The sequence below is a fragment of the Somniosus microcephalus genome, chromosome 21, assembly GCF_052327205.1.
Source record: "Somniosus microcephalus isolate GS21.2 chromosome 21, FLI_Smic_1.0, whole genome shotgun sequence".
Lineage (NCBI taxonomy): Eukaryota > Metazoa > Chordata > Chondrichthyes > Squaliformes > Somniosidae > Somniosus > Somniosus microcephalus.
The window spans coordinates 62,967,822-62,995,593 of NC_141007.1; the positions used below are offsets into that span (position 1 = coordinate 62,967,822).

A 27,772-nucleotide genomic window follows, 5' to 3' on the forward strand; every position below is an offset into this window, starting at 1 on the left:
TTCTCTGTAATCCGGACTTTTTGATAAACCGGCACCACGCCGGTTCCATCGGTGCCGGATAATAAAGAGTTTCCTGTAGTAAGGAAATGGCAGACTTGTATTAAAAGAAACAGGTGGGGAAATTGCAGATGCATTCGTCATAATTTTCCCAACCCCTCTAGATTTGGGGATTTGGCCCTTGGATTGGAAAATTGCAAATGTTACTCCATTATTTAAGAAAGGAAGGAGGGAGAAACCAGGAAACTGCAGACATTCTGCTGTGTGGAAGTTACTGGAATCTATCATCAGGGACAGACTGAGAACTTCAAGTATGAGCTGATCAGCATGTCAACATGGATTTGTGATGGGTTTGTCATGTATGACGAATCTATTTGAATTTTTTGAGGAGGTCATTAGCAAGATGGATAAGGGAGTCTCTAAGGATGCTGCTTATGTGCTTCCAGGAGGCATTTGATAAGGTTCCGCACAAGAAATTAACAAAATTTAAGAGCGTACGGAATTGGAGGTAACCTTGTGACGTGGCTTGGTAATTGGTTGGGAGGAAGGAGATAGACAGTAGGGATAAAGGGAATGAATGTACGCTGACTGAACGTGACAAGTATTCCCTAGGGATTTGTACCGGGGCCTCAGCTTTTCACCATATCGATCAACGACTTGGATGAAGGAATAGGGAGTCGTACTTCAAACTTTGAAGATGACATAGAAACACAGAAGAGCAGGAGTAGGCCATTCGGCCCTTTGAGCCTGCTCTGCCATTTAATGAGATCATGGCTGATCATCCAAATTCAATACTCTGTCCCTGCTTTCTCCCCATATCCCTTGATCCCTTTACCTTAAGAAATACATCTAACTTACTCTTGAATATATTTAATGAATTGGCCTTAACTGCCTTGTGTGGCAAAGAATTCCACAGTTTCACCACTCTCTGGGTGAAGAAATTTCTCCTCATCTTTGTCCTAAATGGCTTACCCCTTATCCTTAGACTGTGACCCCTGGTTCTGGACTCCCCCGCCATCGGGAACATCCTTCCTGCATCTAGTCTGTCTAGTCCTGTTAGAATTTTATAAGTTTCAATGAGATCCCCTCTCATTCTTCTAAACTCTAGCGAATATAAGCCTAATCGACCCAATCTCTCCTCATATGTCATTCCTGCTATCCCAGGTATCAGCCTGGTGAATCTTCGCTGCACTCCCTCCATGGCAAGAACATCCTTCCTCAGATAAGACGACCAAAACTGCACACAATACTCCAGATGTGGTCTCACCAAGGCCCTGTACAACTGCAGCAAGACATCCTTGCTCCTGTACTCTAATCCTCTCGCTATGAAGGCCAACATACCATTTGCCTTCTTAACCGCCTGCTGCACCTGCATGCTTACCTTCAGCGACTGGTGCACAAGGACACCCAGGTCTCGTTGCACTTCCCCTTTTCCCAATCTATTGCCGTTCAGATAATAATCTGTCTTCCTGTTTTTGCCAATGAAGTGGATAACCTCGCATTTATCCACATTGGGCAGATACATGGCAAATGCAGTATAATCACCCAACCTGTCCAAATCATACTGGAGTTTCTCTGCATCCTCCTCACAGCACACACGCCCACCCAGCTTTGTGTCATCCGCAAACTTAGAGAAATTACATCTTGTTCCCTCGTCTAGATTTTTATATATATTGTGAATAGCTGGGGTCCTAGCACCGATCCCTGCGGTACCCCACTAGTCACTGCCTGCCACTCGTAAAAGACCAGTTTATTCCAACTCTTTGCTTCCTGTCTGCCAACCAGTTCTCTATCCAAGACAGTACCTTACCCCCAATCCCGTATGCTTTAACTTTGCATGCTAATCTCTTATGCGGAACCTTATCGAAAGAAAGCCTTCTGAAAGTCCAAATACACCACATCCACTGGTTCTCCCTTATCTATTCTACCAGTTAAATCCTAAAAAAATTCCAGTAGATTTGTCAAGCACGATTTACCTTTTGTAAATCCATGTTGACTTTGTCCGATCCTGTCACTGTTTTCCGAGTGCTCTGCTATTACATCTTTTATAATGACTCTAGCATTTTCCCCACTACCGATGTCAGACTTACTGGTCTATAATTCCCTGTTTTCTCTCTACCACCTTTTTTAAATAGTGGGGTTGTATTAGCTATCTTCCAATCCATGGGAACTGTTCCAGAGTCTCTAGAATTTTGGAAAATGACCAGCAATGCATCTACTATTTCTAGGGCCACTTCCTTAAGTACCCTGGGATGTAGATTATCAGGCCCTGGGGATTTATCGGCCTTCAATCCCGTCAATTTCCCTAACTCCATTTCCCTACAAATACTGATTTCTTTCAGTTCCTCCCTCTCATTAGACCCTATGTTCCCTGACATCTCTGGGGGGTTATTTGTGTCCTCCTTTGTGAAGACAGAACCGAAGTATGTATTTAATTGGTCTGCCATTTCTTTGTTCCCCACTATAAATTCCCCTGACTGCAAGGGACCTATGCTTGACTTCACCAATCTTTTTCTCTTCACATATCTGTAGAAGCTTTTACAGTCAGTTTTTATGTTCCCTGCAAGCTTACTCTCATAATCTATTTTCCCCTCTTAATTAATCCCTTTGTCCTCTTTTGCTGAATCCTAAACTGCTCCCAATCTTCAGGTTTGCTGCTTTTTCTGGCCAATTTATATGTCCTCACCTTGGATCTTGTGCTATCTCTAATTTCCCTTGTTGGCCACAGTTGAGTCACCTTTTTTGTTATTTTTATGCCAAACAGGGATGAACAAATTCTGTAGTTCATCCATGCGATCTTTAAATGTTTGCCATTGCCTATCCACCATCAACCCTTTAAATAACGTTCCCCAATCCATCCTAGCCAACTCGTGCCTCATGCCATCGTAGTTTCCTTTATTTAAATTCAAGACCCTAGTCTCTGAGACAACTACTTCACTCTCCATTTTAATGAAGAATTCGATCATATTATGATTGCTCCTCCCCAAGGTGCCTCGCACAACAAGATTGCTAATTAATCCTTTCTCATTACATTAGGAGGCACAGTAAGTTGTGAAGATGGGAGCAGAAAGTTACAAAGGGACATAGACAGATTAAGCGAGTGGGCCAAACTGTGGCAAGTGGAGTTCAATGTGGGGAAGTGAGAGATCATCCACTTTGGATCCAAGAAAGATGAGGCGGAATATTTTATTAATGGCAAGAGACTAGGAGCTGTGGAAAAGCAAAGGAGTTCAAGTGTCTAGGTGCACAAATCACTAAAAGTTAATGCACAAGAACAAAATGTAATCAATAAGGCTAATGGAATGTTGGCTGAAATACAAATGGGAGAAAATTATGTTCCAGTTGTGCAGAGCCTTGCTTAGACCCCATCTAGAATAGTGTTTTGAGCACCACACCTTAGGCAGGAGATATTGGTGTTGGGGACGGTACAGTGCAGATTCACAAGAATGATATCCGGGCTTAAAAGGTTAAATTATGAAGATCGGTTGCATAAATGTGGCTAGTATTCTCTTGCGTTTAGAAGGTTAAGGGGTGATCTAATTGCACGTATAATAAAGAATTCGACGGAGTAGATATATAGAGAAGCTGTTTCCTCTAGTGGGAGAATCCAGAACAAGGGGGCACAACATTAAAATTAGAACCAAGCCTTCAGGAGTGAAATCTGAAAGCACTTTTTCACACAGGGTAGTGGAGATCTGGAATTCTCCTTTCCGCCCCGCCCCCCCCCCCCACTCCCCCACAAAGGCTGTGGTTGCTGGTTCAATTGAAATTTTCCAAGATTGTGATCGACAGATTTTTATTAGATAAGGGTATCATGGGATATGAATCATAGGTAAATGTAGTTGAGCTACAATTCAGCCATCTTCTCGTTGTTCTTCTGTTCCCTGTGTATTCGACCTGATGCTAAACGTATCCAACCAATGCAGAGCAGGAATCATCAAAGCCAGTACAGGAAACTCTCTGGTGTGCGGCACCGACGGGACCGGGATGGTGCCGGTTGATTAAAAATTCCGGATGACGGAGAGGGTTATCTACCGAGGCTATTTTTAACAAACAAAGTGTCAGACTCCTGTTATTGAGGTGTTCTGACAGTGCCAAGAAGCCGAGTAGTGGCAGTTTAGAGAACTACACCCACTGACTAACTCGGCCACCGTGGGAGACTCGGACTCGGACACGGCAACAATTCTGGTTATTGAGGTGTTTTCGGAGTATGAATTTTGCCGGTTAATAGAGAATTCCGGATATTTAGGTGCCGTTTAAACAAGAGTTTCCTGTAGTATTGTGAACCACATAGCCAAAATAGTAGAATATGAAGTTAGGGGATGTAATGATCAAACCTTATAGTGCTCTGATCACACCTGCATCCAGTTCTGGTCACCGACAGACAAGGGAGGCAGTGCAGAGAAGTGGCATGGGGCTGATCCCTCGTTAGGGGTCTGAGTTATGAGGAATGACTGGAGAAACTTGGGCTTTTCAGCCACTAAGGAGGTATCCGAGAGGCGATCTTGTAGAGGTGTATAAAGTTAATGGGGCAGAAAAAGTAAACTCAGAATATTACCTGAAATTTAATTACAGGAGTGGAACAAGGAGGCGCAGGTTCAACAAGCAAAATGTAACTTTAGGACTGATGCTGGAACATTGCTCCACAGTGATCAGTGTGTCCAACAGTCTGTGATAGAGTAATGGAGGTGAAACCATGGAAACTTTAAGAAACAGTTGGATGCTGTAAATGGGTGGACTTCAGGATCTTTCGGAATGGATGAATTAAGATGGGCTGAATGGTCTTCCTGATCTGTGGTGATCTTGTGCTCTTGGTTGCAAGCATTTGAAAATCAGAGTAGACATGGAGCGGGATGTTAAGGTCTGGCTGAAAAAGATGAAGATACTTTTAGCTCACTCACTCCACTTTAAACAATGTTCCATCAGGATGCAATAAAGTGTTAATCGTCTGGCAAATGTGGGGGAACAAACAATTAAGTTGCAGTTATATTGCTGCTTTCGTGTCATGCAAAGCAGTTTCCGTATCTAATATTATTGCAACCCTAACATTCTAGGGTGAAACTCTTGTAAAACTATACACTGTTACAAATAAAGTGATTTACTGTCCCCCAACTCCATCTAGTGTTTCTCTGTAGTTGTATGAGGAACAATTTTTGTCTTAACAAATTGGTAATCCTGTCTGGATAAACCCATAAAACGTTCACATCCAAAGGAGTTTGTTTGTGTGGGGACCGTCCAGTTTCCCTCATAAACTGAGTTGCTGTAAGCTTGACATTTTCAGGCATATATTTTAATGCTTCTCTGGAGCAACTGGGATATTTGGTTCAAAGAATTTATAGATAATTTTTTCATTAATAAATCTGATTTGCATTAGTTCTAGGTAATAATAGTAATGGGAGTGATTGGTTTTTACTTATCAACACCACAACCAAAAGCAGCAGCCCGGATTTGTATGCAGATTTATTTTGAAAATGTTACTGTCGCAACAGATTTCAGTTGAAGACAAAGTCCAATACTTACAAATAAGGTGTTTTTTTAAAGCTGTACCTCCGTGAGCTAAGCTAACCATGCTCTAGTTTCTTTTTGTCTGCCCTATTAATCACTAATTAGGGACATACTTGGAGGGCTTTGTGGGTCAACAACCTAAAGTAAGTTGCTGGATATTTTTTGTGCTTCTCAAAGTGAGGGATGTTGCTGCTTGGGAATAGGACACTTTCATTTTCAGGTACCCTGTGGCTGTTTTTATATTGGTTTTGTGCTGTGCTAATGGTACAAGCTCTTGAACGATAGGTCTTGCACAGCTGGTTGTAGCCCCTGAGTAAGCTTAATGGACTTGCTAAGGCTGACAATGGGGAAGACCATAATTTTTTAACTTGGGCCTCCTGGTGGCCAACTTTGGTGAATCTGACCAATTTTTGGGGGGATTGCTGTCTCTCTTGGGTCAATTGAGCACTGGTAGAGTAGACTATCCCTCTAATCTTTCCCAAGATTATGCCTCGACCTCAAGTTCAAAGGAGCAACCTTACTGTGCCAGTGTGACATTTTTCTATTTTCCACACGTCATCCTTTCGGCCCAACAGTTATGGGCCAATGCCAACTTAAAATTTCCAAATCTCATTTCACATAGGACCCTCAGAGCCAGCATAGGAAACTTTCATCCCATCAGTTGGGCTGAATTTGAACCCTGGTCCCAAGGATAAAGGATTAGCAATCCCCCTCTTTCTTATCTATACACTTGCTCTTGGTGATATCATCCACAGGCAAGGGGTCAGTGTCGATATGTTTGCTGGTGATGCCCTGCTCTATCTTTCCACCACTTGTCAAATCCCTCGATCACTTCCATGCTGTTGGGCTGCTTGTCTGACATGAACTCTGAAATTGTGCTTTATCTTTCAGCTGAACATTGAGAAGATTGATGCCATTGATTTTGGCATATACTATAAACATAGAAGATAGGAGCAGGAGTAGGCCATTCGGCCCTTCGAGCCTGCTCCGCCATTCAATGAGATCATGGCTGATCATCCAAATTCAGTACCCTGTCCCTGCCTTCTCCCCATATCCCTTGATCCCTTTAGCCTCAAAAAATATATCCAACTCTTTCTTGAATATATTTAATGAACTGGCCTCCACCGCCCTCTGTGGCAGAGAATGCCACAGGTTCACCACTCTCTGGGTGAAGAAATTCCTCCTCATTTCAGTCCTAAATGGCTTACCCCTTATCCTTAGACTATGACCCCTGGTTCTGGACTCCCCGGCCATCAGAAACATCCTTTCTGCATCTAGTCTGTCCAGACCTGACAGAATTTTATAGGTTTCGATGCGATCCCCTCTCAATCTTCTAAACTCCAGTGAGTATAAGCCCAATTGACACAATCTCTCCTCATACGTCATTCCTGCCATCCCAGGTATCAGCCTGGTGAATCTTCGCTGCACTCCCTCCATGGCAAGAACGTCCTTCCTCAGGTAAGGTGACCAAAACTGCACACAATACTCAAGGTGCGGTCTCACCAAGGCCCTGTACAACTGTAGCAAGACATCCTTGTTCCTATACTCGAACCCTCTTGCTACGAAGGCCAACATACCATTTGCCTTCTTAACCGCCTGCTGCACCTGCATGCTTACCTTCAGCGACTGGTGCACAATAACACCCAGGTCTCTTTGCACTTCCCCCTTCTCCCAATCTATTGCCATTCACATAATAATCTGCCTTCCTGTTTTTGCCACCAAAGTGGATAACCTCACATTTATCCACATTATAGTGCATTTGCCACGTTTCTGCCCAATCACCCAACCTGTCCAAATCGTACTGGAGTTTCACAACATCCTCCTCACAGCTTACCCTCCCACCCAGCTTTGTGTCGTCTGCAAATTTGGAGATATTACATCCAATTCCCTCTTCCAGATCATTAATATATATTGTGAACAGCTGGGGTCCTAGGACCGATCCTTGCGGTACCCCACTAGTCACTGCCTGCCACTCGGAAAACGACCCGTTTATTCCAACTCTTTGCTTTCTGTCCGCCAACCAGTTCTCTATCCAAGTCGATACCTTGCCCCCAATCCCATGTGCCTTAATTTTGCACGCTAATCTCTTATGTGGGACCTTATCGAAAGCCTTCTGAAAGTCCAAATACACCACATCCACTGGTTCTCCCTTATCTATTTTACCAGTTACATCCTTAAAAACTTTGATGCCTTGCTTTTGATATTCATCAACAACTACAAATTGTATTTATATAGCGCCTTTAACATAGTGAAACGTCCCAAGGTGCTTCACAGGAAACAAAATTTGACAGCGAGCCAAATCGAGATATTGGGGGCGATGAGAGGTCGGTTCTAAGGTGGTAGAGAGGCGGAGAGGTTTAGGGAGAGAATTCCAGTTCTTTAGGGCCTTGGCAGCTGAAGGCACGGCCCCCATTGGTGGAGTGATTCGCTTTCTGAGGTTGAACAAAACTCCAACCTGGTGATGTGTTCAATCCTGTGCTGAGCTTCACACCCGACATCTTTACCCAAATCTGTTTACTTCCACTTCCAATGTTGCTCATCTGCACTTCTACCTCACCCCCGCCCCCCCACCCCCACTAGCTGCTGAAACCCTCAGACATGCTTTTGTCACCTCCAAACTCAATTATTCAAATACTCTCCTTACTGGTTGTTCATCATCCATTCTCTGTGACTCCAACGCATCCAAAGTGCAGCTGCCTGCATCCTGCCCAACGCAGCCATGCCCTCCAATCGGTCCTATCCCCACTGATCTACAGCTGCCTGCATCCTGTCCAACGCAGCCATGCCCTTCGATCGGTCCTATCCCCACTGATCTCCAGCTGCCTGCATCCTGTCCAACGCAGCCATGCCCTTCGATCGGTCCTATCCCCACTGATCTACAGCTGCCTGCATCCTGCCCAACGCAGCCATGCCCTCCGATCGGTCCTATCCCCACTGATCTCCAGCTGCCTGCATCCTGTCCAACGCAGCCATGCCCTTCGATCGGTCCTATCCCCACTGATCTCCAGCTGCCTGCATCCTGTCCAACGCAGCCATGCCCTTCGATCGGTCCTATCCCCACTGATCTACAGCTGCCTGCATCCTGTCCAACGCAGCCATGCCCTCCGATCGGTCCTATCCCCACTGATCTACAGCTGCCTGCATCCTGACCAACGCAGCCATGCCTTCGATCGGTCCTATCCCCACTGATCTACAGCTGCCTGCATCCTGCCCAACGCAGCCATGCCCTTCGATCGGTCCTATCCCCACTGATCTCCAGCTGCCTGCATCCTGCCCAACGCAGCCATGCCCTTCGATCGGTCCTATCCCCACTGATCTCCAGCTGCCTGCATCCTGTCCAACGCAGCCATGCCCTCCGATCGGTCCTATCCCCACTGATCTACAGCTGCTTGCATCCTGCCCAACGCAGCCATGCCCTTCGATCGGTCCTATCCCCACTGATCTACAGCTGCCTGCATCCTGCCCAACGCAGCCATGCCCTCCGATCGGTCCTATCCCCACTGATCTACAGCTGCCTGCATCCTGCCCAACGCAGCCATGCCCTTCGATCGGTCCTATCCCCACTGATCTACAGCTGCCTGCATCCTGCCCAACGCAGCCATGCCCTTCGATCGGTCCTATCCCCACTGATCTACAGCTGCCTGCATCCTGTCCAACGCAGCCATGCCCTTCGATCGGTCCTATCCCCGCTGATCTACATTGGCTCCCCGTTTCCCAACACACCTAATTTTAAAACGTTGTCCTCATCCTCAAATTACTCCATTGCCTTACATCTCCCCATCTCTGCAGCCTCCTCCAGCCATACATCCTCTCCCACACCCTTCAGTTCTATGACCTCCTGTCCATCTATCCTTTCCTGCCCCACTATCGGTGACGGAGGTTACAGTCACCTCAGCCCTGATCTCTGGAGCTCCCTCCCGAAATGCCTCTGCCTCTCACTACTTCTCTGCTTTTAAAAACCTCCTTAAAGCCCCTTCTTTCAATCTGCCCTTCAGTGACCTCTCCTAACCACATTCCTTTGCTCAGCATCCAATTCCTCTTTCAATTTTTCAGGAAACATCTTGGGACATTTTGCATAATAAAGGTGCTTTATAAATGCAAGTTATTATTGATGCCTACCAGCCAGTCCCAGATGTTGGGTATTTTATTGGGTAGAAACATAGAAGATAGGAGCAGGAGTAGGCCATTCGGCCCCTCGAGCCTGCTCCGCCATTCAGTGAGATCATGGCTGATCATCCAAATTCAGTACCCTGTCCCTGCTTTCTCCCCGTATCCCTTTAGTCTTAAGAAATATATCCAACTCCTTCTTGAATATATTTAATGAATTGGCCTCCACTGCCTTCTGTGGTAGAGAATTCCACAGGTTCACCACTCTCTGAGTGAGGAAATTCCTCCTCATCTCTGTCCTAAATGGCTTACCCTTTATCCTTAGACTGTGACCCCTGGTTCTGGACTCCCTGACCATCGGGAACATCCTTCCAGCATCTAGGCCTGTTAGAATTTTATAAGTTTCGATGAGATCCCCTCTCATTCTTCTAAACTCCAGCGAGTATAAGCCCAATCGACCCAATCTCTCCTCATACGTCATTCCTGCCATCCCAGGTATCAGTCTGGTGAATCTTCGCTGCACTCCTTCCATGGCAAGAACATCCTTCCTCAGATAAGGCGACCAAAACTGCACACAATACTCAAGGTGTGGTCTCACCAAGGCCCTGTACAACTGCAGCAAGACATCCTTGTTCCTGTACTCGAACCCTCTCGCTACAAAGGCCAACATACCATTTGCCTTCTTAACTGCCTGCTGCACCTGCATGCTTACTTTCAGCGACTGGTGCACAAGGACGCCCAGGTCTCGTTGCACTTCCCCTTCTCCCAATCTATTGCCATTCAGATAATAATCTGCCGCCTTGTTTTTGACACCAAAGTGGATAACCTCGCATTTATCCACGTTATATTGCATCTGCCATGCTTCTGCCCAATCACCCAACCTGTCCAGATCATACTGGAGTTTATCGGTATCCTTCTCACAACACACACGCCCACCCAGCTTTGTGTCATCTGCAAACTTGGAGATATTGCATCTAGTTCCCTCATCCAGATCATTAATATATATTGTGAATAGCTGGGGTCCAAGGACCGATCCCTGCGGTACCCCGCCAGTCACTGCCTGCCACTCGGAAAAAGAGCCATTTATTCCAACTCTTTACTTTCTGTCTGCCAACCAGTTCTCTATCCAAGTCAATACCTTGCCCCCAATCCCATGTGCCTTAATTTTACACGCTAATCTCTTATGCGGGACCTTATCGAAAGCCTTTTGAAAATCCAAATACACCACATCCACTGGTTCTCCCTTATCTACTTTACCAGTTACATCCTCAAAAAAATTCCAGTAGATTAGTCAAGCACGATTTACCTTTTGTAAATCCATGTTGACTTTGTCCGATCCGGTCACTTTTTTCCAAGTGCTCTGCTATTACATCCTTTATAATGGACTCGAGCATTTTCCCCACTACTGATGTCAGGCTTATCGGTCTGTAATTCCCTGTTTTCTCTCTACCACCCTTTTTGAACAGTGGGGTATCATTAGCAACCCGCCAATCCATGGGTACTGTTTCAGAGTCCATCGAATTTTGGAAGATGACCCGCAATGCATCTACTATTTCTAGGGCCACTTCCTTAAGTATCCTAGGATGTAGATTATCAGGCCCTGGGGATTTGTCGGCCCTCAATCCCATCAATTTCCCTAACGCCATTTCCCTACAAATACTGATTTCTATCAGTTCTTCCCTGTCATTAGACCCTATGTTCCCCGACATCTTTGGGAGGTTATTTGTGTCCTCCTTTGTGAAGACAGAACCAAAGTATGTATTTAATTGGTCTGCCATTTCTTTGTTCCCCATTATAAATTCCCCTGATTCTGACTGCAAGGGACCTACGCTTGACTTCACCAATCTTTTTCTCTTCACATATCTATAAAAGCTTTTACAGTCAGTTTTTATGTTCCCTGCAAGCTTACTCTCATATTCTATTTTCGCCCTCTTAATTAATCCCTTTGTCCTCCTTTGTAGAATCCTAAACTGCTCCCAATCCTCAGGTTTACTGCTTTTTCTGGCCAATTTATATGTCCTCTCCTTGGATCTGATGCTATCCCTAATTTCCCTTGTTAGCCACGGTTGAGTCACCTTTTCTGTTTTATTTTTATGCCAAATTGGGATGAACAAATTCTGTAGTTCATCCATGCGATCTTTGAATGTTTGTCATTGCTCATCTACCGTCAACCCTTTTGAGTGTCGTTCCCCAATCAATCCTACCCAACTCTCACCTCATACCATCGTAGTCCCCTTTATTTAAATTCAGGACCCTAGTCTCTGAATCAACTATTTCACTCTCCATCTTAATGAAGAATTCTATCATATTATGATCGCTCTGACCCAAGGGGCCTCGCACAACAAGATTGCTAATTAATCCTTTCTCATTCCATAATGCCCAGTCTAAGATGGCCTGATCCCTAGTTGGTTCCTCGACATATTGGTCCAGGAAACCATCCCGTATGCACTCCAGGAATTCCTCCTCCACAGTATTGTTACTAATTTGGTTAGCCCAATCTATATGTAGATTAAAGTCACCCATGATAACTGCTGTGCCCTTATTGCACGCTTCTCTAATTTCCCATTTAATGCCATCCCCGACCTCTGCATTACTGTTTGGAGGTCTATATACCACTCCCACTAACGTTTTCTGCCCCTTGGTATTTTTCAGTTCTACCCATACAGATTCTACATCATCAGAGCTAATAGCCTTCCTTTCAATTGTGTTAATCCCCTCTAACCAGCAATGCTACCCCACCTCCTTTTCCTTTTTGCCTATCTTTTCTGAATATTGAATACCCTGGGATATTGAGTTCCCAGCCTTGGCCACCCTGGAGCCATGTTTCCGTAATCACAATCATATCATATTTGTTTACCTCTATTTGCACAGCTAATTCATCCACCTTATTACGAATGCTCCTCACATTAAGACACAAAGCCTTCAGGCTTGTTTTTTTAACTCTCTTAGAATTATTATTTACTGTGGCCATGTATGATGTAAACCCTTGATTTCTCTGCCTGCCACTTTTGTTTTTCTCCTTCCTGTCTTTTGCTTTTATCCTTGTTTCCTTTTCCTCTGTCTCTCCACTCAGGTTCCCAATCCCCTGCTATTTTAGTTTAAACCCTCCTCCAGAGCATTAGCAAACACTCCCCCTAGGACATCGGTCCCGGTCCTGCCCAGGTGCAAACTGTCCGTTTTGTACTGGTCCCACCTCCCCCAGAACCAGTTCCAATGTCCCAGAAATTTTAATCCCTCCTCCTTGCACCATTCCTCTAGCCACGTATTCATCTGAAATATCTTTCTATTTCTACTTTGACTAGCACGTGGCACTGGTAGCAATCCTGAGACTACTACCTTTTGAGGTCCTATTTTTTAATTTACCTCCTAACTCCCTATATTCAGCTTTTAGGACCTCCTCCTGGTTTTTACCTATATCGTTGGTACCTATATGCACCACGACAACGGGCTGTTCACCCTCCCCTTCCAAAATGTTCTGCAGCCGCTCTGAGACATCCTTGACCCTTGCACCAGGGAGGCAACACATCATCCTGGAGTCTCGTTTGCAGCCGCAGAAACGCCTATCTATTCCCCTTACAATAGAGTCCCCTATCACTATCGCTCTCCCAGTCTTTTTCCTCCCGTTCTGTGCAGCAGAACCACCCCTGGTGCCAGGAAGTTGGCTGCTGCTGCCTTCCCCTGGTAAGCCACCCCCCCCCCCCCCCCAAATCAGTATCCAAAGCAGTATATCTGTTTGAGAGGGGGCTGGCCACAGGGGACCCCTGCACTACCTGCCTGCGCCTACTACTCTGCCTGTTGGTCACCCGTTCCCTCTCTGCCTGTGCCAACTTTACCTGCGGTGTGACCAACTGATCAAACGTGCTATTCACGACGTCCTCAGCATCGCGAATGGTCCAGTATGTATCCAATCGCTGCTCCAGCAACGTAATGCGGTCTGCCAGTAGCTGCAGCTGGACACACTTCCTGCACACATGGTTGTCAAGGACACAGGAAGTGTCCTTGAGTTCCCACATAGCGCAGGAGGAGCATACCACGGCACCGGGCTGTCCTGCCATGACTTACCCTTTAATTAATTGCAATTAAATTAAACCAATGAATCCCACCAATTTCACTACAGTTAAATGATATATTTAAGGGCCCTGGTTTACAAACTGTCCCCACTACACCACAGAGACCTTAAAAACTATAAACCACAGAGTTAAAGTTTTAAAAAAGAGAAATACTCCCAACCAATCACTTACCTGTTTTGTGGTGACGTCACACCTCGATTACTTTTTACTTCTCTCCCTCCCTGAGATTGGGGATTAGTACACTGAGGCCTACTCGGGCTTACCTTTTTATACTGCCGCCGCTCGAGTTCCTGCCGCTGCCGCTCTGAGCCCTACCCGCGCTTGGGCTTACCTTTTTATACTGCCGCCGCTCGAGTTCCTGCCGCTGCCGCTCTGAGAATCCCGAGCATGCAAAAAAAAAAATGCATGCAAAAAAAAATGTCGACAAAGCTGATTGCACAAGCCATGCAGCCCTGCAGAAATGCAGCAGAACAATAATTAGAACAATGGAAAATCTAGGTGAGAGCTGCAGGATCGTGGGACCAATTTACTTTCCATCCAAGTATTGACCATTGGATAGAAGTTTGATCTGTTGATGGGTATTCATTTCAACCAGACCAAATACCCAGGCCGCTGTTGATATGGAGTTCTTCTCTGATACATTTCATGTATTGAAGGTCTGTTCGGTTTATTTTTGCAGGTCCCCAGACCGGATTTTGTATGATCTGCATCATGCAGAACCATCTGATACAGGCCTTTGCCAACAGTGGAAATGCTATCAAACCGTTGTCGTTTATTCGTGAACTGAAGAGTAAGTTATTCATTTTAGTTGCTCCACCCTGTTGTCTTGAGAACCATGGTCAACAGTAGAGTCTGAACAGTTCATTTTACTAAACAAGACCTGTTAAGATGACATTCATTCCAACTTGTACTTTTAGAATGTTCTTAACCAACAGCAATCTTATTGTGCTTTGCTGATGCTTTGTTTTTAATGATCAGATTAATTTGTCACCGGCGTTAATGGCAGCATTTAGGAGCATGGGAACAGGAGTCGGCCATTCAGCCCTTCGATCCTGTTCAGTCATTCAATTAAATCATGGCTGATCTGTATCTTAACTCCATCTGCCTGTCTTGGTTCCCTAACCCTTGATACCCTTGCCATGCAAAAATCTTACCAATCTCAGTTTTGACATTTTCAATTGATCCACCGCTTTTTGGTGGAGAAATTTACCAAGCAATGACCTTGCTGAACAGAGATGTGATGCTGCAGTTTGGCTGGAGTAGCACAAGTATGGCTATGAAGTGAATTTCTCAAATTTTACTGACATTGTTTAAATTCTGTTTAACTGCCATGTAGCTCTATGAAGCATTGTTCTGTGTAACTCTCTCAGTTATACCTTGCTGTATTCAGTATCGCTCCTAGAATCTTGCTGTGCAAAAGACCATTACGTTCCTAAGTCTTTGATGCATGCTGCACTGTTCAGACCATGCTGGTTTATTATCAAAGCACGCACATGAAAATAACCAGAATGACGCCAGACTAGACTTCTCAAATTGTCCATTTCTATCTGAGTGTAGTTCATGGTCCTTAAGGTTTAGAATTTTATTCTTGTAATACAAAATGTTGGTATAATTGTTAATATTAATTACAGAAATAGCAAGGCATTTTCGCTTTGGGAATCAAGAGGATGCACATGAGTTTCTGAGATACACCATTGATGCGATGCAGAAGGCCTGTCTGAACGGTTGCACCAAGTATGTTAATTTTTGTACCTATATTGGCATTGTGAGTGTCCCAGTAACTGTTGGGGAGGAGGTAAATTAAGTTTGTGCTCATTAAGAGAATGACATTAGTGGGGAATGGATTTTTTTTGCATACAGTACACCTGTTCAATAAGTAAATTATAAAAATAATGTATTCACCTTTGTTACTAATAGATGGGCACCAGTGTTTTGTATGGAAGCTCAGACCTGTAAATAAGTACTGTTGCGGATAAAATCTGTGTGTGAAATTTGCTGACTTTGGATGCAAATTAGAACTTGCAGGACCAGGTGGAGGAAGGCAGTTTAGCAGACACCTTTTCTTAGTACCAAGATCTTGCGTTGAGCAGTTTGGTTCTTCAAACACTATCCCAAGCAGGTCATGTTGCACATCAGCGCTCACCATAGCACCAATAATGCGTCTTTCAAGTCTGAAACACCGTATGGGACCCATTATTGCACCGGTGTAACATACTTAAGAGGCAGTTAGTTGGTGCAGTGTATAATAAACCTCTGTGCACCAAATGGACAGTTGTGGCTGAAATGTCGGGCACGTCTGACTGCCCTGGTTTACAATGAAGTGCTGCTAGAAAACAATAAAAACCTTCAAACTAAAATGATTTGTTCCCCACTTCAACACAGCAGTGCCTCCCACATATGTGCACAATGTCTCTTCAACATAATCCACCAATTGAGTGTAATAGTGTCTTTTCTCTCTCTCTCTCTTTCCTTTCCTCCCCCTGCAAAAGACTGGATCGACAAACTCAAGCTACTTCATTAGTCCACCAGATATTTGGAGGATATCTTAGATCAAGGGGTAAGTACAATGAAATGATTTTGACATTTTTTAAATGTAGTTGTAATCTGTAACTTCGGGAATGTGCCTCTGTGGTGAAGCAGAGTTGTTAAAGTTATTTCATGAGTAATGAATTGTGGTATTACCCACGAGTGAAAGAATGTATGGAATTTGATGACTTTACTGCCTCTATCAAATGTTTTTAAGACGGCTTCCTATTTTGAGACTTTTTTGTTCCTTAAAAAAACTGCTTACTGAGAAATGGAGCATCTGTAAGCATTAAATTGCTGGTTTACTCATTTAAAGGCTTCCCAACCTTTCTTGGTTATAATTTAGATGAAGTTCTAGAAAATGTTTAACAACTGTTTATTTTTGTCCAGCAAGTAATCTTAAAACAGATTCCATAATAAGAGGAATCTGATTTTATTTGTGTAAAGTATCTGAAACTGAACAACTTAGTTCTGTAATTAGAAAAAAAAATTCCATGGGTGGAGAAGAATTTTTTTCCCCAAATAGTTTCTTCAGCCACTGAAGGCCAAATTCAATCTTTGCAATGGAATGTCATCAAGTAGTAGCTTCCGTTTTTGATATCTGGGCAGTAGTGGCTGCACTGTTTGTGCAGCCAGACCACATTCAAACATTGGAGTGTCTTCATGTTTTGTCTGTGGTGCGAGTGTGTGTGTTCTGGTTTGTGGTTTTGTTTAAGGTGAGGGTAGAAATAAGAGTCACTTTTTAATAATTTCGTATGGAATTTCTTTCCCAGTTGACATTACATATTTCTCCTAATAGCATTTCTAACATACCTCCCCAAGTTTGACAAAGTTATCAGTGAATTTATGAAAAACGTTATGGTGATGCCTTTCATTTCATACTCCAGTTTTTCACACTTTGTTAGAGAGCATTAATATGGGTGCACAGCAAACACAAGTGTGCAACTGCAGAAAAAATCTGTTCCTAACCCCACAAACTGTATTGGGGAGGGCATCTATACTTCACAGGTCTAGAATTTAGGCAGTTTTTATCTTTATAAAACCCACAATGCATGTTTTTCGGTTTATCCTAACAATTACAAAAATCAAAACTCGGGCTTTTGACAATAATAACTAAACATTTACCATAAAAGAATTAGTGAGCTTAGTGATTTAAAAAGAAAATAGCACTTCATCTCTGTACGATGGGACTGAGAGCGAGTCATTGTATTTCTTGGCAGAGTGAGTCATATGATGTGTATCATGCAGACTTGTGTGTAAATTGATCATTAAAAACTACAAATGACAAATCCAATCAGGTGCACTTTCCAACATCAGTTAACACATTGAAGAGATTCCTGGTAGCAGAATGCGTTGGTGCTACATCATAAAGTGATAAGTTAGCAGCTAATGTCCAATAAAGCGAATTCAGAGTCTCGACTGAGCTGTCACTTCAAGGTGCTGAACAGAAGTAATTGGGCCAAGTGGCCCAGCCTGGTTTTGTGTGTCTCCTAGCAGCTAATGAGAAATTGGCAGAGGCACAAGCAGATCATGTGCCTGCACTCTTAGCTGAGGGATGATGTGGCAGTGGAGGGAGCAATAAGTACAAGAGAACACAATTTAACTTGGAGAGAAAGAGCATGTTAAAAAGCAAAACTAAGTTCAGATCTCCGAATGAGAGAATTTTCAGGTTGTTACCCAACAGAGGAAAGTTGAGCTACCTGAGTGGATTTCTGTATCAATTGGGATCATTTTTTTTTGCCATGAAAAGCAACAGGAGGATTGCTAGTTCCTGATTATTGTTCATGTGGGACTTGTTTGAGTGGTGTTGGCATCATTAAAGAGCAGAACTTTCATTTAAGTGCAATTTGAAGTGATAGGCTTAAAGAATTACAAAATTCAGCACCTTATTTTGACTCAAGTCATCGGTGGCTATCCAGAATGCAGTTTGGTGAAGATCAGTACTGGGTAGGAGGTTAAAGATAATTCTATTGTTTTTACAGCATAATTATGTTTACAGTAAACCTTGGGAAAGATGGGTCAAGTAGGTAAAGCAGAGCAGCTGTTAAAAAGATAGCCACTATGGATGATCCCTTATCTTAAGGTTGTACTGACTTAGCAGAGAAATAGGAGTGAGCATTCTCAACCTATAGGAAGACTCTAAAACTAAAGCAAAGTTTCCCCCCCCCCCCCAATCTGAATTAATATCCATTAATAATTGTCGTATTTTTGTGTTTTGATCTCTTCCCTTCCTGCACCCAAAGTTAAGTGTTCCGTGTGCAAGAGTGTATCGGATACATATGATCCTTATTTGGATATTGCTCTTGAAATAAGGGTAAGTGTACCTTTCTTAAATAAAAATCACAGTTATTTTGTAAAGTGTTGTTACTGGATATAGATGCAGTGTTGGTCCTACTGATGTGGAATCAAATAACAGCATATGATGATTTGCTGTCATTGAAGTTCAGTGTGAATGTTCCATTGGACTTCAGATGGGAATTACAAAACGCGTTGCCTTGCTATTGAAATCTTCTCTCTTCAGTCTGCCTTGGCTACTTTTAGTTTTAACATGCTGCATTTTATGCCTATTTGTAGCCATGAAATAAGCTGTAAATTATACAGCCCAAGCTGGTCAACATGACTAACATTGTACAAATATATATATATTAATATATATATTGTTGCAGTCATCAAATGCTTCTCTTCCCCTTATTGCAAAATGTGAAATTATTCAACAGCTGGCAGGAATAACAGAAGAAAAATCGCAAGACACTGACTACTTGGTGGTCTTTACACAGTTTGTGAACTTCATCTAACCTGTGTTTTGCACGAACATGCTCCGACATTATTCTAATGCTACTAAAGTACACCAATTAGTGTAATACATAGGCAGAGTGTGTTGCATACAGAGTAATAGATACATGGAGGTGTTATATACAGTGTTATACCCCAGAGTGTGTTATGTACAGTGTAATAGATACCCCAGAGTGTGCTACACACAGATTTTCATTGGGCCAGCATTGCAATTTTCATGGTTTAGAAATTGTGAAGGTGTCTTATGTAATAGCAATTGCTGCTTGGAGCATAAATAGAATGAGATAAATAGAATTATGATTTTTTTCTAGAAATAAATGGCTGTTCAGTGTTAATATTTGGTCTGACCCATATTTAATTGTCTTGCAGCAAGCACCCAATATTGTCCGAGCCCTTGAGCTCTTTGTGAAACCAGATTTTCTCAGTGGAGAGAATGCGTACATGTGTGCAAAGTAAGTGTTGTTCAAAATGAGCAAGTCCTTTTTAAACATATTCTGTAGATTTTCCGGAGGCGTAGCAAGGTTTATCCAGTCAGTGCGTGACCTGTGCAGACCATTCCGGTCCCAGCTTCAGTCTTTACCATCAGCTGGAATGAGCATTTCTTTGCTGGTCTGACAATCGGTAGAATAATTGATCACAAGCTCCCTGGATTAGGGGAGGAAAAATCATCCAGTAACATTCTCACTCCTGATCACGACCTAGTGACCCCTGATAGATATTCACATGTGGAATTTGCATGAGGACAGGATCAGGCTTAGACCCAATGCACTCGATGCTAGAAACACTGAACACTGTTGAGGCTCCCACATCAGGAATGGTCACTCGAGCGTGACCATCGCCTCCGGAACCGGATCTCAGTGGAAGGGCAGCATCCTCAGGAGAGGAGAAAAGAATATATATTGCATATACTTGTGCAGCAGGAAAGGTGAACGAATGACCCTTTTCCTCTGGTACTGTTGTTTGTCTTACCTTGCAGGTCAAATTTAATTCGCTTTACATCAATAATTTCTGCATTCAGCCCGCATCAGCATTTTGTCTTGAAAGCAGTAAATGTCTGAGTGCAGAAGTGCAACATATGGATTTCAAGGGAGATATTTTGCCTTGCTCTCCTCTTGTGGAGTGCAGTGTTATCACATATGCAAGATAATATTACATATTACTCTCCACATACAGGAAACATTCTGGTATACGGGACCGACTGGTGCCGTTAGATCAAAACTGCCGTAGAAACCAGCGCTAATGTTAAAACATACGGAGCTCAGAGCTCCGTGTGAAGCAACAAACCCTGTTGCTTAGCAACAGCTTCAAAACAGTCGGCGCAGCTTGCAAGCGTCTAGCTGAAGCTGTTGCTTAGCTACAGAGACGCTTGCAGAGCCAGGACTGGAGAAAAGAAGCAACGAAAAAGAAAAAAAATTATCTGAACCAACTCCTGAATTTTGCCGGTAGATAGAGCTTTCCGGACATTTAACCTCCGGATAAATGAAAGTTTCCTGTACTTATGTTAATTTTTTCATCCTCGGGGTTCCCCCTTGCTATGTGCCGTCCCTGACGCAGGCTGGTGGCATACCTGCTCCCAGCGCTTCACCTGTGATGCTTTGAAACTGACCACTTGAAGCTGCAAAACTTCTCTGGAGCTGATCCTCCCTCTTTTTTTACCCACCTCCATCCGGTGCTTCGTGTCCACTTGTCTCTTCTACAGTGGAGGCCAAATAAATGAGCAGCGTGGGGAGGGTTTCCATTAGAAATCCCAAGTGTCCCATTCCATTGTATTGTGTTGATTTGTTTGATTTTGACTGGTTTAAAACTAGCAACATTTTAGTTTGCGTTAACTTATTTGCATTTTGCTTTTTGGGAGGGAGCACATTATTTCATGATTCTACTGTAGTTATTGCAATGGATTCATAAGAAACTAAAAAAAACCTATATTGTCCAGTCGTGCAGACCAGGGTGCTACATTTTGCCAGGCTTCACAAGGCTGAGACGAAGGTCACGCCCTTTATTTTCTCTTTTCCCCCCCCCCCCCCCCCCCCACTACTACTATGGAATCCATTACATTCCTTGTAAACAATATAGCGTTCAGTTCAGGAATGGAAATACGTATTCAGGAAGAACACCTAACATTAGAATATTAGAATTAGGAACAGGAGTTGGCCGTACGGCCCCTCGAGCCTGCTCCGCCATTCAATAAGATTATGGCTGACCTTCGACCTCTACTCCAATTTCCCGCCCAATCTCCATATCCATTGATTCCCCTAGAGTCCAACAATCTATCTCAGCCTTGAATATACTCAACGACTCAGCATTCACAGCCCTCTGGGGCAAAGAATTCCAAAGATTAATTTGCAAGTAATTCCAGTTATGTGAATTTAAAATGAAATCAGAAGTCTGTAAATGATGTTTGAAAAAATATTTAAAAATTAAACTGTGTGTGGAGGACCAAATTAGAAAGTATGGGGGTCTGAATATGGACCCAGGATTGCCATCCTTGGTGGAGTAGACCAAAGTAATATCTCTGATGCTTTTGTTTTAACTGCTTGTAAAGTATCTTTTTGACGAACAGCTGACACCTTTATTTAGGTGCAAGAAGAAGGTCCCAGCTACCAAACGCTTTTCCATTCACAGAGCATCAAATGTGCTGACCCTTTCCCTGAAGCGGTTTGCAAACTTCAGTGGTGGCAAAATCACAAAGGTAAAGTCATTTTCAGTTTATTATTTACGCTTTTAGTAGCTATGAAGTTTTGTTACGCTGCAACAAAATGTCTGTCTTGCAAAAAAAAATAACTTGAGATGCAAGATTAAGTGCAGTGTGAGGCTGTGCTGCAGTTCCTTCACGGAAAGCGACGTTTATTGTTTCAGAATTTCTGAACAGTTGCTGCTTTGCAAAATTTCAGAGTCCTAGTAAAAGCTGGTATTTCTGTACTGGAGACACATGGCGTAGGAATAACTGTAAATCTTGCGAATATTTAAAGCCGCCTACTCATTATGGATTTTTTTCAATTACAAACTAAGTTCTTACTGGTGGGTCCTCTTTACATACAATATGTGAACCTCTTAAGGAACGGGTATGGATTAAGCGAGAAGCTGTTTGAACAAATTTACACAAGAATATGTTGACCCATTTTCTGTACATTATTGGGGTGAAACTCTGCTCCTTTGCACCTGCAGTTAGCGGGGGTGGGGGGTGGGTGGTTACTAACTGAATGCAAAGTGGTTATTGCCCGGGGGAGGTCCAGAAAAAGCACCTCCCATGAAACTCGGTGGGGCGTTGCTGAGGCGCTACCCAATAGCACCGCGCCTCCGCTGGTAGCGCCACAGGCCACCGCGCCTCTGGCAATGAAGTCATCGCCGTGCGCAGCAACTTCTTAGCACCCCGCCTCGTCCCCTTACTGCCCTGCAGCAGAAATTCGGCTGCCATGGGTGGTGTCGGCACCAGCCTTGTGGGTCGCAAGCCGGGCCGACCTCTGCTCGCGGGGCGGTAGTTAAAGGGGAGGTGCGGCCGCGACCTGCGCCGCCATTTTCTTTATTTGGCCGACCTCCAGATTGGCCCTCCGTGGCGAGGTCCTGGCCGCCATCGCGCAGCCCGGCAACGCGTTGAAATGTGGCAGCGCTCCGACATCGCCTCGCTTACCGCCCCACCACGCAGTGGAGTGCCCGACATTACGCTGCACTTCCTGGGCGGGCGATAAGGCGAATTTCACAGCCGGGGAGGGACTCCCTCGCTGGGCACAGGATATCCTGCCTCGCCAGCGTTACCACCCCGAAACGGGGCGCTACCGAATTTCGCGCCGTATAAATTTGGGAATAAATTGTTAACTGTGAAAGCTTCGTATTTTATATTTTTGCTGTCTGTTTTAACAGGATGTTGGTTACCCTGAACACTTGAATATGCGACCATATATGTCCCAAAGTAGCGGCGAGCCAGTCAATTATGGGTTGTATGCAGTGTTGGTGCATTCTGGATACAGTTGTCATGCTGGACACTACTACTGTTATGTCAAGGTGAGAAGTCATGCAGTTAACCACTTCACTGACCCAAACCATTCCCCTTTTCCCTTTTTGAAATGTTGGAAATTCCTTATTAAATTGAAAGTTAACAAACTTATTTTATTGTGTGCTACTGACTTATCCAAGACTACCCTGATTAGCCAGTTATTTTCTTACAAAAAGATTGTCAGAAAAATTCGTCTTAAATAATAATGGACTAATTTTTTAAATCAATCTAGACTTGGATTTAATCTTCTCGAACTCGATTGTAAAATAAAATGCAAATACTTCGAGTGCAATTCTCTTCGATGGCACTTGGTGATTTGAAAAGAAAATGCAAATCAAATAAAAACAGATAGCAGGTCAATCAGCAACTCTAAAGAAAATGGATATGTTAAAGGTGCAATCTAATCCTTCCTCACTCCCAGTCTTCTCTCTTTACAGATGTTGACGGACCTGCATTAAAAAATTTTAAAATGTATTTCCAGCATTCTCTGGGTTTGTCACTTAGTGATGTCCTGTGAAATGAAAGGTGTCCATTGATCACATTGTAAAAAGAGAGAAATGTCCTCCTTAATCCAAAATGGAATATACATCTGAAGATTAAAAGTAACTTGATATGGGTAGCAAAATCATATGAGCAAACTTTACTAAAATGATGAGAGCTTCGGATGAAACTTCATCCAGGTCTTGACTGTTTCCTGTTACTTACTTTCTTTCAGGCCAGCAATGGGCAGTGGTATCAGATGAATGATTCAATGGTCCATTGTAGTAACATCAAGGTGGTGTTGAACCAACAGGCTTATGTACTTTTCTACTTGAGGTGGGTGTTGTTTGTAGGGTCATCTTCTCGCATAATGGTTTTTGAGACTCCTATAATTTCCACCTTTTTGTATGTGTGTAATTTCCAAGTTATGGTTGAAATTAATCAGTGCTGAAGTATTTGGGATCAAGCTGGGATAAAAGACTGGGAATGAACAAACATTTGTGTGCAAGGATTTGGCAATTTTGGGAGAAAGTAAGAAGAGTGAATAGACTTTCAGGTGACTGTAACAGAACAAAGTGGATCATGAAAAATGACTAAATATCAGAGAAAATATTCAAGTAGGGAGAAGGAGAGTATTCTGTACTCCACCCAATCTTTGGGGGAGGAGAGAAAATCACACACCAAATAGAGAAACATTCTCTTTCTCTCCTCTCTTTGCTCTTCCCTGCTCCCTCTCCGTGTTTTTTTTATTTACCCTCCCACTTTATGCTTTGTTGCGTTCCTGATCCTAGTTTGAGGACAAATGGCGAGGAAACTGGGCAGAAGGTTATTCCTCGGCCACTGTTTTGCACTTCCTGGCAGTTGTGCAGAGTGCTGGATTCTGAGTGCAGACCCTCTGGCTGGTGTAGGTGAACAGGCCAGGGAGGAAACGGTTTGTATTCTCTAAATTAAGAGGGAATGCTGGATACCTTTTGGGACAATTGCCCCTGATGGGTGGATGGAGGTCTCGGGCTGACAATTTCAGCATTTTATACCTTGATATGTTTTTAAAGTTTAATTTCAAATTTTAATCCCCAAGAGTTGTACTTGACAATTGAGTAATTGTGCCGCTACACGGTGACCCAAAGAAGGCATTTTAAACAAAAGGGAAAAATAGAAGAGGTAATCTAGAAATTATAAATTTACCTACATAGTTGATGAAAGTTGAAGGAATATAAACGATTAAACTGTAATGTTGGCAATTATTTCACACTTGGAATCAATGGGTCATTTGGTACGTGATATGTTGCATAAATTGTGCTTTTCAACAAATGCCAGTTTTATTTGACCTAAATAGTGAAGTATTTATGTTCATTTGCTATCTCCGATATTTTGTAAGTTGTAAAATTGTGCAATATTAATTTGGGACTGGTTCTTTGTTTCACTTGAAGAATGCCAAACTCTAAGAGTAGTGTAGATGATGCATCGAAGCAGAACTCGGTACAGCCGCTTGTCAAAACCAGCAATGGCACAACCATGCCGAAGAAACCGATGCTGAATGGATACCTGGGCTCGCCTCAGATGGCAAAGGTCAGCTTGTTAATAATGTCATTAACCGCATGTTCTATCGTAAGAAATGCTGAAGTCTACTATACTGCATTGTTCTTGTGTACGAGAAAGAGCCGGGTATTGGGACTGGAGTAGAAGGCTTTGATGGGAGAGGCACCATGGGCCAAATGACCAGCTACAATGACATTTTTATAATTCGGAAGAGATAATCTGTAGAAGAAAATCTAACAAGGCCTAACTTTCTTGAAAAGGGTATTACAATTCAAGTGCAAGCAAGATGATTCGTCTCGATCCCAGCATAAGGATATTCTTCCACAAGTAAGTCCGTGTAAACAGAAATGTGACCTTTTTTATACACAAAGTAATCGGGGATAATGGGCTGCAGAGTGAATCGTGAAGCCTTTTACTAATGAGGTACACATTGGGAAACAATAGATTACTACTGTAATCTCTTGATCTCTCCAGCTGATGGGCAATAGAAATTCTGGCGTCGTATATCTCTGGCTACAACTACCAATCAGCAATGGGATTAGCAAGAACCAAAGTCAAGCAGATAGATCAATCACAATGGTTCACTTAACTTACAACATTTGTTATAAAACAATTCACACCCACCCAGGTAAGCTGACGCATCATTTTCAGCACACAACCAAGGACCCTGTGTGTTTTTTTTTGCAAACTCCATGAACAACATAACCAGTTAATGGCCAGTGATCGATATTCACTCTTCCCAGATAAACATTGTACCTATAAGTCATCAAGCTGTTCACCTACACAGAAGTGAATCATTAGCCTTTGAAGTGGTAGCAACACCTGAAACAGTTGATCTGTATTTCATGTGCACAAAGGCAGGCTGCTTAGAATAAGCAGTAATCAAATTATATTGGCCATAGCTGGCCAGCTGCTGAAATCCTGTAAAGAAATGTTAAAAAATAGACTGACAGAAAGCAGACAGATCTCTGATCCATCACAGGCATTTGGATAAACCTATTTAAAAATTTTTTAGAGCTCTTCGAGAAGACATACAAAGTTTGGAGCTGAAATTGGCATTTTCATTTCTTAAATTAACTTCAAAGGTATTGCATGGGTTATTCTTAGTTTTCTCACCTTGTGTCCTGAAGGCACCGACTATTGCTGAGCCATGGTTTCGTGGATGTCGGCCACACTCCCTTGCATCAGACAAATACCAATTCTTCATGTGCAAGCTTGGACAGTGAGTGTCAGAAAGCTACTTGAAGGTGGAGAAATTAACAGCCAAACCCCCAAATAACACACTCTTTCCCCCCCCACCCCCCCTTCTCAACACCCCACAGCAAGCTATGCTGCAGTGGTTACTGGATAACAATCAGTCGTGGGAACCCTGGCTTTTTCCTCCTTGCCTTGTCTAGTCAAACTATTAGAAACACTGCAATTGCTGCCCTGACTGAGATCAGCAAACTCCGCACAGACCAGAAACTCAACATGCCAAATTCTGCATAGCTTCAGCACTGTGCCAGCTGGTGCCTCCAGTCAGGGAAAGATTCTCAGATTTTCTTTTTAAATCACGCTCAAAAAAAATCTATGTTCAAATTAATTCTTCAAAGTAGTATTGCATTTAGATCATCCCATGTTTGGTTAATGCAAGTCTAACTAATGTATTGATAAATAGAATGTGCAGCACAGAACAGGCCATTCGGCCCAGTTGATTCATGCTGGTGTTTCTGCTCCACATGCCTCATCCTACGGTGGCATAGTGGTTAGCACTGTTGCCTCACAGCGCCAGGGACCCGGGTTCGAATCCGGCCTCTGGTGACTGTCTGTGTGGAGTTTGTACATTCTCCCCGTGTTTGCGTGGGTTTCCTCCGGGTGCTCCGGTTTCCTCCCACAGTCCAAAGATGTGCGGGTTAGGTTGATTGGCTATGATAAATTGACCCTTAGTGTTAGGGGGATTAAATACGGGGATAGGGTGGGATAGGTGTTGGTGTAGGGGTTACGGGGCTCGATGGGCCGAAATGGCCTCTATCTGCACTGTGGGGTTTCTGTGATTCTGTGATACCCTGCCTCATCCTATCCTACTTCATCTAACCCTATCAACATATCCTTCGATTTCTTTCTCCCTCGTGTTTATCTAGCTTCCCCTTAAATGCATCTATGCTATCCGCCTCAACTATTCCCTGTGGTAGCAAGTTCCACATTCTAACCACTCTGAGTGAAGACATGTCTCCTGAATTCCCTATTGGATTTATTATTTATTTTATATTTATGGCCCCTAGTTTTGGTCTCTCCCACAATTGGAAATATCTTCTCTAACTCTATCCTATCAAACCCTTTCATAATCTTAAAGACCTCGATCAGGTCACCCTTCAGCCTTCTCTTTTCCAGAGACAAGAACCCCAGCCTGTTCAATCTTTCCTGATGGGTAGAACCTTTCAGCTCTGCTATCGGAATCTTTTTTGCACCTTCTCCAATGCTTCGATATCCTTTTTATAATATGGAGACCAGAGCTGTGCACAGTACTCCCAAGTGTGGTCTAATCAAGGTTCTATACAAGATTAACATAACATCTCTGCTTTTCAATTCTAACCTTCTATAAATGAACTCCAGTCTTTTTTTATGGCCTTATTAACCCGTGCCACTACTTTTAGTGATTTGTGTATCTGTGCCCCATGACCCCTCTGCTCCTCTACCCCATTCAGACTCTTATTTTCCATGGGGTATGTGGCCTCCTTTATCCTTCCTACCAAAATGCGCCACCTCACACTTGGCGGCTGATTTC

The 27,772-nt window shown here is 43.3% G+C and overlaps 1 protein-coding gene across 6 annotated transcripts in view; it reads left to right on the plus strand.

Annotated features, from left to right (window-relative positions):
* usp36 (ubiquitin specific peptidase 36) overlaps positions 1 to 27,772 on the plus strand; it is an 85,073-nt gene that overhangs the window by 26,444 nt on the left and 30,857 nt on the right. For all 6 annotated transcript variants that reach the window (XR_015073146.1, XR_015073145.1, XM_085963761.1 and 3 more), the window contains exons 4-12: positions 14,359 to 14,469; positions 15,311 to 15,413; positions 16,169 to 16,236; positions 18,449 to 18,519; positions 19,368 to 19,450; positions 21,576 to 21,687; positions 22,857 to 22,997; positions 23,705 to 23,805; positions 24,900 to 25,038. Coding sequence is in view for 4 of the 6 variants with exons in the window: in XM_085963761.1 (XP_085819887.1) it covers positions 14,359 to 14,469; positions 15,311 to 15,413; positions 16,169 to 16,236; positions 18,449 to 18,519; positions 19,368 to 19,450; positions 21,576 to 21,687; positions 22,857 to 22,997; positions 23,705 to 23,805; positions 24,900 to 25,038 (929 nt within the window). In the remaining 2 variants the exon portion in view is untranslated. The remainder of the gene's footprint in view (positions 1 to 14,358; positions 14,470 to 15,310; positions 15,414 to 16,168; positions 16,237 to 18,448; positions 18,520 to 19,367; positions 19,451 to 21,575; positions 21,688 to 22,856; positions 22,998 to 23,704; positions 23,806 to 24,899; positions 25,039 to 27,772) is intronic.